Source organism: Gadus morhua, chromosome 10 (assembly GCF_902167405.1).
Source record: "Gadus morhua chromosome 10, gadMor3.0, whole genome shotgun sequence".
NCBI classification, from domain to species: Eukaryota; Metazoa; Chordata; class Actinopteri; order Gadiformes; family Gadidae; genus Gadus; species Gadus morhua.
This window is the reverse complement of record NC_044057.1, coordinates 5,823,945-5,838,905: the sequence shown is the minus strand read 5'-3', so window position 1 is coordinate 5,838,905 and position 14,961 is coordinate 5,823,945. Positions and strand designations below refer to the sequence as shown.

Genomic DNA, 14,961 nt, shown 5'->3' with positions numbered 1-14,961 from the left:
TTGACGGGACAGGGAGAACAGTGAGCATATAGGACTGTAGGTTATGAGATTAATATTCACCCTGGAGTGACTGAGGACGTAGTGTGTCGTCCACCAGCATACTATTTAAATAAAAATTTGCAAATGTTTTTAAAAAGCAGTTTCTTTCAGTTTCAGAAAGTATATGTTAGCATCAACATAGCATTGCGTAAATTGCTCAGCTTGTGTTCAGCTAGTTACACTCAAAGGCATAACCCAACCTTTACAGGGCAGGAAACGACAACAGAAACAAAGTAGATACAGAGACGACAGTAATAGGTTGCAACAATGTTATTTATTAAATGTATTTCGCCCAGAGCACAGTACATGGGGTCTATCCAGCAGACAGCAGTCTCCTGTGTGAGCCAGTATATGTTCAGGGAGCAGCCGTTTACATTAGGCGACATCCAGTGAACAGTTCATGAACAGGCCAGAGATCAAAAGCAGGTCGGCCTGGCCGGGTGATGTTACCGAGAAGATGACATCCTAGCAATAAATACTAATAATGTTGGTAAGGGATGGTCATCTTGCCGCCTTGTGTATTCCCATACATCAACTGATCATTACTGGTACCATTTAAATGTCACTAGTCATTAGTACATACAACGTGCAAACTCCTTAGCACATTCCAGTATTAACATTCCAGTTGGGAATCAGGGGCTTAGAATGTCAGATAAACGCAAATATATTTACATCAATTAGTTTTTTAGGATTGTGTTGCAGCTAGTTTTTTTTCTTTTTTTTCAAAATGCTATTTTTTATTATTTTTCAAAATAGATTACTAATTTGTCACTACTGAATACATAAACTTTTTTTTTTTCATTATAATGGCTGTAATATTAGGGTCATAACTTCACACAGGGGACAGAAGCGAAGGCTGATGTCCAGCATACAGAAACAAGAGTCAGGAGGTCAAAGTGAAAGTTGCGTTCGAGAACCGGGAGCGTCCACAAGGGGGCGACAGAGTGCTCTGGAGCGGACAGGTCGATGTCCGAGAAAACGACCAGAACCAGAAGGAAAAGAAAAGGAAAATGAAAGACACATACGATAGGACCTAATCCTTCAATCAGACCAGCGATAAGAAACAAACAAAAGCACCAGACTTCAGATTAGAGCATTTTACATGCCCTTAACTCGTCTGGGCCCACACGTTCTAGAAACAGCGCGATGCAAACACAACCTTGATGGCTCACCGATAACCCAATTCAGCCTGAGCTCTGCAAGAGCGGACCTGACGAGACTAGTTCTACCACCACGCCTCATACAAAGCATGAGCCTAAAGCCATCTCCATCCTTAATGATGAGACCTGCAACACACGCGCACACTAAAGAAACACAAAGCAAACCGAGCCAATGCATATGAAAACACAGGAATAGTTCAGGACCATCACAATGAAGACCTCAGCAATAACAGTTAAATTATTAAAACCTGATCAGGTGATCAAACTTTCCAGCCATCAGTAACACAACGTTGGTCTCGTTTTGTACAAACGTGAAACGCGTCAAATCCTGGTGGATGCACAAGAACGCAACGGGAGGGGGATCTAAAACCGCTTTAAAACAGGAGGCGCACGCAAGTCAGAAAGATCCAGAAGCCAACTATTTAAACTTATTTACCATTTATTTACATGACACAGATGACCGCTGTGTTATTATAGCTACGCAAATAAAGTCCCAAGCTGTATGGTTAGTGACCCGTCGGACCTGGTGGGGGTGACGGAGGATGCAGACTACATGCAGTGGGTCAGTGGTCCCTCTAGGCCTCTGATGTTGGGTCAGTGTCCCCTCTAGGCCTATGAGGGTGGGTCAGCGGTCCCTCTAGGCCTATGAGGGTGGAGCGGTGCGGTGACGTGCAGACAGCAGCAGGGCCAGAGAGAGACGGAGACCACCAGCTCATAACTTAACGTCAGTTAGGATTCAGCATGACGTCGTTTAAGAGCAGTGTTGGAAAACTATGCATTAATCTTCACCTTTTTCTTCAGATATGTTTTGCTGGTGAAAAATATAACGTTTGAATAGTGGTTAAGGTGATGGGGTCTGGATGTGAGCCATTGCACAGCAGAATGTGTATTTGCTCTAATAGTCCTTGATGTCTCTTGAGGTTTCATATAATAACAACGACCAAGGTCGTCGGTTCTAAAAGTCTCATAAATGAAAAGCTTTGCAGGGAGAAAAAAGCAAAAAAAAAAAGGATTGTACATATTTTTAGAAATACGCGACAGCAAGAGTTTGCATTTCCTCAGTTCACTTTTTTTTACATCTTTGATCAAGGGTTAGAGCAGGTCGGGGTCTTCTCTGGCTGGCAGAAGCAGCAGCTGAGGGCCTAAACAACTAGGACTCCCAGGAGGATCCCTCCATTAAGGGCAGACGACGTTGACGATGGCAGAAGCAGAAGCATGTCGAATTTTGGGCTCTAAAAGTCTCAAAGATGCCACTACGTTTGCTAAAAGCGGGCTAAAAGCAGGTCCTATAAGTAGAAACAGCTGTCAAACATAGGAGAGCTCCTAAACTTTAGCGTTACTCACTACAGTCCTTGGCGCAGTTGGTAGCTACTACCTACTGTATATCTCTCACCAGAACTCTTACAATACTAGGAGGCTGCCGACAGTGTCAGCCAGCGGTTGACTAATGAGTACATAACTATGAGCGACGCTGGCAGAGGAAGGGCGAGCATGCACAAAGCAATAACATCTACACAAATTAATCTGTATAATAAGGCCTTTGTTCTAACGAGGACTTGCGCTGGGGGGCGTGTTGTGCTGTTCATATGCTAACGCATGCGATCAGGGGGGGAGGGGGGCGGGAGGCGGGGATAGAGCAGCAGCAGCAGCAGCGGCGGCGGCGGGGGGAGGGGGGGGGACAGGCCTAGAGGGAGCACTGATTGGCTCACTGGGGTCACATCAGCACGTCGAGGTCGTCCCCGACGCGGTCCTCCTCCTCCGTGACCCTCAGGGACAGCACCTCCTCGTTCAGGAACAGCCCGCTCAGGTGCTCCTTGCGGGCCTGCCGCTGCTCCTTCAGCTGCTGCTTGCGCTGGGCCTTCTGCTGGAGCTTGCGCTGCTTGGAGCGTTTCTGGAGGCGGGGGGGGGGGGGGGGGAAGAGAGAGAGAGAGGAGCTGTGAAGTCGTGTCCTGGAACGGCGCGGCGGATCAAAGCACTTCTGGGACGTCGCTCACATAAGCAGGGATGTCTATGTTCTGGAATGAAGCGTTTGGGGGTGAGGCACTCATGACACACCCTGCAGGCGCAAGCCAGAACAAACAGCCCCACACACACACACACACACACACACACACACACACACACACACACACACACACCTTGGAGTCTCGTATGCGCTCGGCGGCGCTGGAGAGGTTCCCGTCGCTGTGGGCGCGGCTGATGTTGGCCACGCTGCCGCCGCTGCAGGCGGACGCCGTTCCGGCGCCTGCGGCGTTCAGAGGGGAACAAGGAGCTGAGGAGCCGCTCGGGACACCGCCTGGCTCATAGAGCCGTCAACAGACGCCTGCCTGGGACCGGACACTTAGACCACTCCATAAGTAAACTTCAAACACAGCTGTCACTCAAAACAATAATTATGGGTCTGCTCCGGTAAGTACCAGGGTAGCACAATCCTCCTCACTAGCCTAGTCTACTCCCTGTGCCCCGGGACATAAAGGAGCAGATCCATGACAAGCGTTAGGAGGCAGCTTTGTTGGTCCTAAATCATAATCAGATTATTCTGGTCAATATTGAAATCACGATTATTCAAACGATTATTTTTGAGTTGGAAAACATGGTGTATTTATTCAGCACGTCTCTCCCAAAAACACTTTGTAACCGAGAACTTTGAAATTTCGCCTTAAAAAAATACACAAAATGGTCATAAAGAAAATGTTCAAATCAGAAATAATGTACAGATATGTATTAGGGCTGCAACGATACACAAATTCACGATTCGGTTTGTATCACGATTTTTGACCCACGGTTCGATACATCCCACGATTCTTTTAAATTTAAAAAGCATTTTATTGAAACAACACTTAAATACCAATTATCTTAATGTAACATTTAATAACAAATAATTTTGGAACACTGAACAGATTTGAACCGAAAGAATACTATTAAAGTATAGCTAAATTAATAAAGAAATAACCAAAGATTGCAGTTGGAGGATGCTTTTTGCTGGTAGGCATAATAGGGCCCCTTTAACTGTTTGGTTGGTTTATTCAAATATCCTTATTAGTGCTTCTTATTAGGCTATGCAGCTTAAATAATGACATAATCAGGCCGTATAGAATGCAACATGTTTAATAGCCTAACTTTCAATAGATGAGGAAAAACATGAACGTCGCAATAACGAGGCATAGTGTTACGAGTAGCATATGTGTATGCGCGAGAATGGCAGTGTGCGTATGCGTGTGTGAGTGACGTCAGCGAGTGAGTGGACGAGCGAGGAGAGCGAGCGGTAGCGCGTGTGTCTAGTGAAGAAGCGAACGAGTCCGGTAGAATAAAGTAGGCCTACCCATCCTGTCAATATCGGTGGCCGCTTCATTCCGACCTATAAGCAGACAAACTGCCAGTCAAATCACACAAAACAATAGAGACAGGATCACACAGGCAATTTTTTTCGCGCTTGGCCCAATCTGGATAAATGTCGTTCATATCGCATATGAGGACTTCGACGGCTGTGGAGAAATGCAAATCCTCCGTAGCCACGGAGAGCTGTGATCATAGAGAGGGCATCTCGTCACATATTTACGGCATCGATAGGAGGGGGCGCTGTCAGCAGACTATTATTTAGTCAAATTATTAGCAAATTTCAATCGGACAATTTGACCGAAGAGTTAGAAAGGGCATATCGCGCTTCTGCCTCTCACACCGCGAGACAAGTTCGTGGCTTTGAGTATCGCGATTTTCTGTTTGATACGCGTATCGTTACAGCCCTAATATGTATCCAGCTGTTCTCAAATAACAAAAAAACGTTTTGTAATCGTTTGACGCTAAAATCGAGATCGAGATCCGATTGAATCGCCCCGCCCTATCAGAACGTGTTACAATCACAGCTGCCTCTGTGCCTGACAACACGCCCCCCTGAGTCCGCACAGGTCACACCCACCATGGACCCTCCCCCCACCACAGGGCCCAGCGCTAGGTCACACCAAACGAAGCCCCCCCCCCTTACCGGCCACGCAGTTGGAGTTGGTGGAGCCGGCGGAGGAGGAGGCCGAGCTGACCATGCTGCCGTTGCTGCTGCTGGCGCCGCTGACCCCGCTGGTGCTGGCGCTGCTGTGGCCGCTGCGCTTCCAGCTGTCCCGCGCGCTGCCCGCCGCCCGCTGCCGGGGGCCGTGCTCCCGGATGTAGCTGCGCACCTGCAGGGGGGTTGGGAGGGAGGGGGGCGTGGGTGAGACTGGTTCGTGGTCCACAGGGAGGGGTACGGCTGGATGGGAGGTGTGTGTGTGTGTGGGGGGGGGGGGTTATGGTGTGCGGTTGCGGTTTTGTTTGTGAATCATTGTTTTGTAGTGCGATGGAAGTGTTGATGGCGCTTCCGTTGGAGACACTGAGACATGGTTACGGGAAGAGCCCATATCGTTTTTCACAAAAATGTATGGGGTCTGACATGAACCATAGCAGCCAGGATCCCAAATTAACACTCTGAATTTTGTACTCAGAATGTGCCATCCAAAGGGGCAAATCTATAGGCCAATAAAGACTGCGTTAATGTCAATGTTAAAACAAATACAGTGTGGACGGATTGGTTATTTGCATTTTCTTTATTTTTTATAATTTATTTATTGTTCCAACAGATCAGGCCCGTCACCAAAAAACTGAAAACCTCAATTTGTGGACTTTATAAAAGGAGCCTTTTCATTTTTGTATGCATAAAAAAAATGTATATCCTACATTGTATTTTTTTTGTGTGTTATTTCAGTGTTTAATATATTTTTTTATCATTTAATATGACTTTTAATAGTTCAGGGACGTTGAAGCAATAACCTGTTATTTTTACACTTCATTTTGCACAATTTATGTTACGTTTTTTATGTTCACAAAGTATTGTTCCGTTTTTGATAGAGATGCGGCAATTACAAATGTTGCAATTTTAACAAATGAATCGATTATTAAAATAATCGTTAGTTTCAGCCCTAGTGAAAAAGAAACAATGTACAAAGTAAATAAGGTGCAAAGTCAAACCGGAGAAGTGATTACGGAAATGATTTTGTTAAGAGGACCAATCACAGCCCTTGCGTCGACGCATGGACCTATAATCGACGGATAGTTAAAAAATATTGAAAGCGCACGTAAGCTACGGAGAGGGTCTCCGACAGGCTCTCCGGCTATGGAGAGGGCTCTCCGTGTCTACGTACAGCACTTTAACATGCACACGCATTTGAAAAGGCACCCTCCAGGTGTTACTATCAGCGTTGCTGTGAAAACAAAAACGAGCTGTGCAAACCCAGCTCACGACGCTATTTCAACAACCCGTCTGGGAATTCAGAAATGCAAATGACACAACCAAGTTTATTGGTGATTTCATTGCTGCTTATATACGGCCATTCTCCGCAGTTTTTAGAGATTTCCCCTTAACTATGAACCGTACCGTCCTGTACAGTGACTTTTGTGTACCGTTACACCCTTAGTTATTACAAGGTGCCCACTTCAGATTGGAGTACCGACCTGCTTGAGCTTCTCGTCCGTGAGGCAGTTGAGCTCGATGATGAACTCGCTGTCCGTGGGGGAGATCTGGGCGCAGGGGTCGATGATCTTGATGATGTCCAGCTGCTCCCGCAGGCCCATCTCCGTGCTCACCTTCCTGCTCAGGAACTCGATGTACTCCACCTGGGGTCACACACACACAATTTACTGGTAAGGCTCCACTACCACTGACTTTACTGTCATCTGTACTAGGATCGACTTAGCTCAGGAGGGACAGCGGGTTGAAGGGTAACCCAAAGATTGCTAGTTCGATCACCGGCCCCCCGAGGTGTCCCTGAACAAGACACCTCACTCTCACGCTCCTGACGAGGATCTCTTTTTGCATGGTTGACTCAGCCATCGGTGTGTGAATGCGTATATGTATGTATGTATCTTGTAAGTCGCATTGGCTGAAAGCGCCTGTTAAAATAATTAAAATGTGTAAAAAGTGTTATCACACTTCGTACATAAGCACATAAACTAGGTTATTTTTCAGTGAAAGCAGAACGAGTACCTGCTCGTCGTTGGTCATGGCGCTCCAGGGAAGCTCGTCCAGGTTGCGGTGGGGGTGTGGGTGGGGCTTCGTCTTCCTCTTGGAGAACAGGCAGGGGGAGCTGGGCACGCTCGGGATGATGTCAGAGAGCACATCGCTGCCACTGGCGATGTCACTTCCTGGTAACTGAGAGGACACAGGCTTGGAATGCACGTTTCGGAAGGAACGCTCGTACAGTCTACAGTCTAATCTACAACAATTGAGTTTCAATGACATTGATGAGAACTAAAAAGTTCCTGCCCATTTCACCTATATATCATGCTATTACTGAGAGATCCATCATAACATACAAGCTTAAATGGTTTACGATCATCTGCTTTGTTAACAATCCAGTGGATAAAGCACCAGAGAATGGACATTTTTCAACAAAAAGGCCTTTGTGATATCGCATGCCTGCCATTTAAAAACACTTCTTCAGCAAAGAATCCACGATTAAATGAATAAGGTAACGACCAGCCACATACCTGCCACTCGAACTCGCTGTCGGACCAGTCCCAGTAGGTGCTGATGGACGAGGAGACGTCGCTGCAGACGCTGCCCTCGGGGAACAGGTCCAGGGACGTCAGCTCCTGGTCGTCCAGGAGGGAGTAGCAGTCGTCCTGGTCCCCCACAGAGACCGAGGAGAACAGCTCCTCGCTGCACTCCGAGCTGGCCACGCTGGTTCCACATGACGTCAGGTTCCACCTGTTGGGAACCAAGAGAGAGTAGCGTTACTCACAGCCCTCCAGTAAAATGATTCCCTTTGAAAACGATCCATTAAGATGTGAATAATTATACAACTCAGCCGGAGCTGCCCCGATTACCTTAGACTGGGAGCCAGGGAAATCTGCCAGCTCATGTTTAATTTGCTCTGGCCCCACTCCCGCTCAGCCAGACTCCCAGTCGAGATAAACTGAACTCCACAACCACGGCCCCCAACCACAACATGCAGATGTACTCCGTCTAACCTACCTATTGGTGTGGAAACGACGCAGTGGGTCCGTCCTGTGACAAGACGACAGCTGACACCCAAAGTCGCTTACGTCCAAGGTGCCCACGTCGCTGAGGTTGGCCCTCTGGGAGAGGAGTGGGAAGGGCTCCTCGGGGGCCAGGAACTTCTCATACAGAGCGTCGGACATCGCTGCAAAGGAAGAGACGCAAAGTGCTTGATGTTTTACTCCCCAGTTCAATGTTATGAGACAACGTTTAACATATGTAGCTAAAGCCAACAAAATGATTACTCCATATCTTTGACAACGGCGGCCAAAATAAAAAGACAATGCAAAGCTTTGAAATGCCAAACACAATAATTGCTTTACCATTTTGCAAATCAAGATGGCTAGAAATAATGACAAGCCATTTGATGCCTCTTGTATGAATCACAGAAAGAGGCTCAATGTTTTGACATATCAAGTTGTCTGTGATTGCATTGCTTAAGTGGCACAACCACCACAGACAGGGCAGTTCATTGTATAATTTAGAAAGCCACGGTAAGAACCACAGATTGTGTAGTCTTGGAGACACTGTTTGTTTACAGCCAACGTCAGCTACACAACCCAATACAAATATATAACCCGTCAATCAAGTTGGTATAGATAGACCAAACCATATCTTCTGTGATTGTATAACTGTGCGCTTGATCATGGCTCTAATTGGCCTCTGCATAGTCCAGACACCAATAGATCGAAAGCCCACAAGTTGAAGTTGTTATTGTTGACCCAATAAGGTGAGAAGTCCTCCACGTCCACATGTTAAAGTCAAATATTTCGGTAAAACCAAACTAGTTGCTCCATGATCGTTGATCACACATGGTAGCCCAACAGATAATTCTTTATTAAAGTCAGTGTCGATCGATCACGTTACATTAAAGTCATTAAAGCTCTCTGGTGGGGCTACCAGCAGCTAGCGAATAGCATGTAGCGGCTAGCTGGCGTGCCTCGCTAGCCAGACTTGTTGTTGTTGTTGACAGAGCAGGGCTAGGGGGTCATGATTCTCCAGCCTCTGAAGGTCTCCATGAGGGAGGCAGGGGACCCCCCCACCAAAAACAACCCATGATGACATCACGTTGTCAGGCGCTGCCCGAGTGGGGGAGCGATAAAACACAACTTGATGTGGTTAGCTGACTGCAAGCATGCCAGGTGCAGCTAACGGGAGCTAACACATACACACACTGCACTTCCGTTACATTCAGCCCGTCACCGGAGGTTTAAGGTTTAGGCAACCGCCAGGACGTCCGTGTAATGTGTTCAAGCACTCACCGTTTACGTTTATTGGGTCTTTCCCGGGACCTCCATTTGCAAAATGTCCTTTCTTTGCACTGACACACTCACTTATGCAACGACGTCACTGCCGAGCGAAACGACTGTGCGCGCGAGCCGAGCACGTGACCTCAACCCAGAAGTAGTGACATAAACAGAAGCGCGAGCCGAGCACGTGATCACCACCAGGAAGTGGAGACATAAACAGAGAGCGACCTGCTCTTTAATTTTGAGTTCTCTGTGTTTTTATTTCCTTGCTTTTCCTTCCTTGCGCTTCATAGCGCTGCACGGTTGACCATGTCGTCGCACCAGACCAAGGAGTCCAGCTTCCTGGGAGGGAGGATCCCCCCTGAGGTCGAATCCATGTCCAGATATCTGAAGGATGCATCGTTAACGTTAGACCAAGACACGTTTAGGAAAATACTGAAAGGTAAACGCTTTGGAGTGTAATATACTGAGTACAGTGTCCATGTATGTGCTGTAAATATGTGATCTATTGATGAGGAAAATATCAAAAGTAGCGGAAACGCTGCAAAAAAAGCTTTAACTTGCACTGTCAAAGTGTCAAGTGTGCATAAATGCTACTTCCATACTTGATATCTTATGTGTTCTTCTGGGTGATGATAAACCAGGGTTTTATCCAAAGTGGCTAGACTGGGACCTCTTGTTGGATAGTTGTTATTGATGAGCGAATCAATGTTGAATAATGGACCCCATTAGCAACACCCGTCACAATCTGATTGGATGTTAAACCACAGGCCACTTTGAACAAGACATTCACATGAATACAGCCAGCACGCCTCACTTAAACCTTCTGTGATCATGTATCCATGGAACAATAGAACAGCTTCAAAGAACTGTTCAATTTCAATCCTCACAAAGCAGCCTTGTTCTTGTGTCCAGCTCTGGTGAGCAGCATAGAAGGCCGAGACTGCCGGGAGGCGATGAGACACATAGCGGAGAGCAGCGTGATCCCAGAGGAGAAGCTCAGTCACATCGTGGCGGGGATGTACCGCGTGCTGACGGAGGCCATCCGCATCCCCACCGCCTCCCTAAAACAGGAGGTGAGCCGCATCTAACGGGGCACGTTCATCCCCATAACAGTGATGATCAAATATGTGACTGTACATGACGTATGTGTTTATGTGTACGGACTTATGTGTTAACGGCAGAAGAGTTTCTTTGCCTAATGCGACAGAAGAATGTTGTTGACTTGACGTGATCTTGTGATTTCTTTCCATTCAGGCTTTCAAAGAAGATCTTCGAGAATTGAGGCGAGTCCGCGCTCCTCATTACACACACACACACACACACACACACACACACACACACACACACACACACACACACACACACACACACACACACACACACACACACACCATGAAACATTGTTTGATCAAGTTTGAATGTATCTTTCTTGTTCTGTTATTAGGATACCTGAAGACTTTATCACAGATTTTGCCAGTGTGGTGTTTGGAAGCCGGTATGTAATGTATTATCTCAGCCATTCAAAAGCAACATTGAGTATAGAAGTGGATGATCAGATTAGGGCTAGAAGCTCTACACTGTACTGTGTTTGCATGAATAATTAAATTACAATGGATGTCTTGCTGTAGATTGAACTTGAGGATCTAAAAGGTCCTGTGTGGCAACAATGGTGATTGAGACAAAAATACTATTTATAGTTTCAAATCTTTGCTTTTTTTATTTGCAGTCGTGCAGCTTTGGAGGCTGTGACGTCCGAACGTGACCCTCACCTACCCACTCTGGATGAGCTGCGCTGGCGCGTGGACGTCACCATCTCTACCAGGTAACACTCACAGGGGATAACTGAAGGTCAAGAGAACCCTCAGTATCTGAAGTATCGCTGCACTAAAGTAACTCGTACCGGTGTGGTTCGTTTGTTAACGTAATTCTACACCAGGTGACTGGTGACTAGGCCAGGTATATCACTGTTTAATTACCTTAAATTATCTAATCCAACAAGAGTTATCTTTCCATACCCACAAATGCATAGTGTGTGTGTGTGTGTGTGTGTGTGTGTGTGTGTGTGTGTGTGTGTGTGTGTGTGTGTGTGTGTGTGTGTGTGTGTGTGTGTGTGTGTGTGTGTGTGTGTGTGTGTGTGTGTGTGTGTGTGCGCGCATCTCTGTCTAAATGTATTTTGGAAAATTGCTTATTGTTTCGGAAAGAGTGTCCGATAGGATATAATGTTCAACTGCACTAGAGTGTGTGGATTGCTTTCTAATGTTCAGTAAGACATCTCCCTAATTGGCTTTTGGGCACACGCTGCAGCTAAGTAATGTCTGCATCATCTCAGCTGGGTTTAGCAGGGTTACCAATCGGCAAACTGGATCTCTGATACTAGGACCTCTGTGTAAACCCACCAACCAAAAGTCAGAAGGAACAGTTGATCCTAAACTCTGTCCATGAATTATCGCCCTTATTAAAAATGATACCATGGATTTTGGGGGGCTTGTTGACCTTCTGGAGGTGAAATGTGAATGCCTGAGCTTCAACTGAGCATTTAGAAAACCTTGCTGGTGTGTTGTTCCAGTTCCTTAGCCAGAGCTCTTCAGCCATCGGTCCTGATGCAGATAAAGCTATCTGATGGGAGTCTGCAGCAATTTGAGGTACGTTTGCTCTTAATTAAAACCGCTTCAATTCTTCTGTCTTCTTATGTGTACTCTTTTCCCACGCTGTAGACAGCTGTACAAAGTTGGTTGGCAAGCCAGTGGGCTCTTGACTGTCGCCTTGTTCACTGCCACAATCAGATCGTATCGGGTCACATTGGGGGAAAGCAGATCATACTTCATAAATCATAGATAACTTAAAAAATGCATTTTGGAAGTTAGTTTGTATCTAAAACCACTACCCTGTTCTTTGAGTACCAAAGAAAAATCTAACTATGCAATTAGACGTTATATTCTAATTAACAGATATTATTTTAGGATAATGGTTTCCAGCAAGCAGTTGTTTCTCGAAAGGATAAAAATAGCGCCAATATCGCCTTTGGCAACAGTTCTAACAGACCTCTGTCGTTATCATCTAAGTTCTGGAGATTTATTCAGAACAATGGGTTTTTTATTGACGTCATGGCAACACAAACAAAGCACCCCTTGTATTGATCTATAGACTATTGTTTATTTTGTCTCACTAGCTAATGAGAAGTCCAAACCTTAAGGGACACACTGATGTAAAAGGAGGCGTGATACTCTAAACCGAGCGTTTGATTCACTGACTCATCGTCCCATTAGGAAATAGCATGAAGATGACTCATAGTGATGAATAATAATTAGGACATAGAAAAAAAAAAATCAAATGACAGTGGCATTATCTTCTGGACTACACTTGTGCCACCTCTTCTGTTGAGTAGAAATCACTGTTTTTATGGTTTTCCTGTTCAGGTTCCTGTCTCCAAGTTCCAGGAGCTTCGCTACAACGTTGCTCTGATCCTGAAGGAGATGAACGACTTGGAAAAGAAAAGCGTCCTCAAGATCCAGGACTGACCACGGCACACTTCAGTCCCACAACATTCCTTATTATCTTGTTTAAGGCTGAACACTTCCTTCAATCTATTATAGAATTGTCACATAGCATTGAAGTAATTCTGTGGAATTTAACTGTCTTTAAACAGTTCAATACCCCCTTGTTATGCATTTTAAATGAATTATAAATGGATGGGTGTGTATCAGTTACGTCATAGGATGATGAGCTCGGGTGAGCATACTGTGTTATAGTTGGCTCATCTGAATTTTTATAGGAAAAAAAACAACACACTTTTACAATTGTTTCATATCCGTATAGGTGTTGTTATGATGCAAACAACAACAAAAGGTTTGATTTATTAAAAAAAACAAAAATAAACTAATTACAAAAGAATGCCCCATGTTGTTACCCTAGCGCCATGTTGTAGATACATTTAGTTTTGTTCATCGTCCATCGGTGTGGATGGGGCAGGTCAGAACTGAACATTTCGGTTAACATCATTTGTTGTATCTGCCACACCCTGTATTATGCATATAAGATAATGCCTATGAAAATGCCCTTCAACCTCTTCATAATGCTATTGTATTGATTGTCTAATCCACATAAGCATGGGTCACGTCAGCCATGCAGGCACTTGTGGAATGCTTTGTCAGTCCAAAGGCTAGCCGTGAATCCTGCAGGCTTTACAGTGCTGGCTGGTTTGACGTCATGCTGCATAGAGGTTTTTCCCCCACTGTGAATCGTGATTACCCCCTTTTTTAAACACACTGGACTCATATTTTGTTACGTAATCTCCAACCAGTTATCATGGCACAATGTTTTTTGACAGTCTTCCTTAGGATCGCTGTCTGTATTTTTTATTCAGAACAGTCATCTCAGAAAGAATCAACCCCAAACCAGAATGGATTCAACCAAATGGACTGACTTTCAGTTCTGATTAATAGTGCTACTGTGCACCATTTCTACTTGTTTCTTTAAGCCTTTTTAAATCCTCACAGGTAATTTGAGGTAAATAACCGAGGTCTCATAAACATGGGACAGTGTGTCTTGTTGTAATAACAGGGAAATAAAAGTGGGCACCCTTTTGCTCTTCATTGGGAAGTCTGTGTGAGGTATAAGTAAAAATAAATAAATCAGAGGTTATCTAATGCTCTCTGAGGTGACATAGAACACTGTTAATCCCAACTCAGTTTATACAATCTGATTACTTAAATGCAAGGCTAGAGACCATTGTCTGCCTATTTATGCCTATTTTTTAATCTTTGAGGAATTGTATAAAGCTGTTTTAGGTATAAATGTACGTGTGTGTGTGTGTGTGTGTGTGTGTGTGTGTGTGTGTGTGTGTGTGTGTGTGTGTGTGTGTGTGTGTGTGTGTGTGTGTGTGTGCGTGCGTGCGTGCGTGCGTGCGTGCGTGCGTGCGTGCGTGTGTGTGTGTGCATTAGAGCCCGACAATATTCGATTTGAGGGGCAGATACCGATGTAAGGGTAAAAAAATGTCCGCTCTCAATATATCGACCAATATGCCATAGATGGAGGTATCCTGGGGGCGGAGCTTGGGATTGGCTGCCTAGCCTCCAGCAATGCACCGGGCTGCAGCAACATCGCATCAATACCATGAGCGAAAGGAATCAGAGGGTGTGGTAGAAAATAACCGAGTTCTATCACTTCAACTAAACTAAGAGAGCTTGGGGAATCGAGGAGTCCGGATCACGTATGACAGAAGACTTTATTGCTACCTGCGAACAAGCAACAACGAAGCCGAGTGAGGTTTGAGACACTGCCGAATGATTCTCGTCCTGCTCCTTATATATCCAATGCTTACATTATATTAAGTCAGACTTACATAAAATGTTGATTTACATAGGCTAACATGTTTTTCCCAGGTCACAGCTTTACCATGAACAATCATTGAACCCTATGCATACAGAGCGATGGTGTACGTGTGTGCATGTCAGCATATTTTTCAAAAAGTAGCCTAAGTTTGACGCCT

General features: G+C 45.4%; 2 protein-coding genes across 2 annotated transcripts; one reads left to right on the top strand and one right to left on the bottom strand.

Moving 5' to 3' along the window:
- Window positions 1-294: 294 nt before the first annotated feature.
- On the bottom strand, window positions 295-9,623 carry fam199x (family with sequence similarity 199, X-linked). Its single transcript, XM_030368218.1, has 8 exons — window positions 9,483-9,623; window positions 8,197-8,365; window positions 7,710-7,929; window positions 7,207-7,371; window positions 6,675-6,836; window positions 5,182-5,368; window positions 3,338-3,444; window positions 295-3,090 (listed from the first exon to the last, which is right to left on the bottom strand). The coding sequence occupies exons 2-8, from the start codon at window positions 8,361-8,363 to the stop codon at window positions 2,914-2,916; spliced, it is 1,185 nt and encodes a 394-aa protein (XP_030224078.1). The 5' UTR covers window positions 8,364-8,365; window positions 9,483-9,623; the 3' UTR covers window positions 295-2,913.
- On the top strand, window positions 9,624-14,065 carry commd5 (COMM domain containing 5). Its single transcript, XM_030368223.1, has 7 exons — window positions 9,624-9,912; window positions 10,386-10,546; window positions 10,728-10,756; window positions 10,918-10,968; window positions 11,200-11,295; window positions 12,040-12,115; window positions 12,890-14,065. Exons 1-7 carry the CDS (start codon window positions 9,780-9,782, stop codon window positions 12,989-12,991), a joined length of 648 nt encoding a protein of 215 aa, XP_030224083.1. The 5' UTR covers window positions 9,624-9,779; the 3' UTR covers window positions 12,992-14,065.
- The last annotated feature ends 896 nt before the right edge of the window (window positions 14,066-14,961 follow it).

Excerpts from the sequence above, each read along its gene's own strand:
- fam199x (XM_030368218.1), bottom strand. The coding sequence starts at position 8,363 with ATGTCCGACGCTCTGTATGAGAAGTTCCTGGCCCCCGAGGAGCCCTTC. Across the intron at positions 7,372-7,709 it reads ACAGCGAGTTCGAGTGGCAG|TTACCAGGAAGTGACATCGC; the intron begins GTATGTGGCTGG and ends GTGTCCTCTCAG. Across the intron at positions 3,445-5,181 it reads CAACTCCAACTGCGTGGCCG|GCGCCGGAACGGCGTCCGCC; the intron begins GTAAGGGGGGGG and ends TGAACGCCGCAG.
- commd5 (XM_030368223.1), top strand. The coding sequence starts at position 9,780 with ATGTCGTCGCACCAGACCAAGGAGTCCAGCTTCCTGGGAGGGAGGATC. Across the intron at positions 9,913-10,385 it reads GTTTAGGAAAATACTGAAAG|CTCTGGTGAGCAGCATAGAA; the intron begins GTAAACGCTTTG and ends TCTTGTGTCCAG. Across the intron at positions 11,296-12,039 it reads GACGTCACCATCTCTACCAG|TTCCTTAGCCAGAGCTCTTC; the intron begins GTAACACTCACA and ends GTGTTGTTCCAG.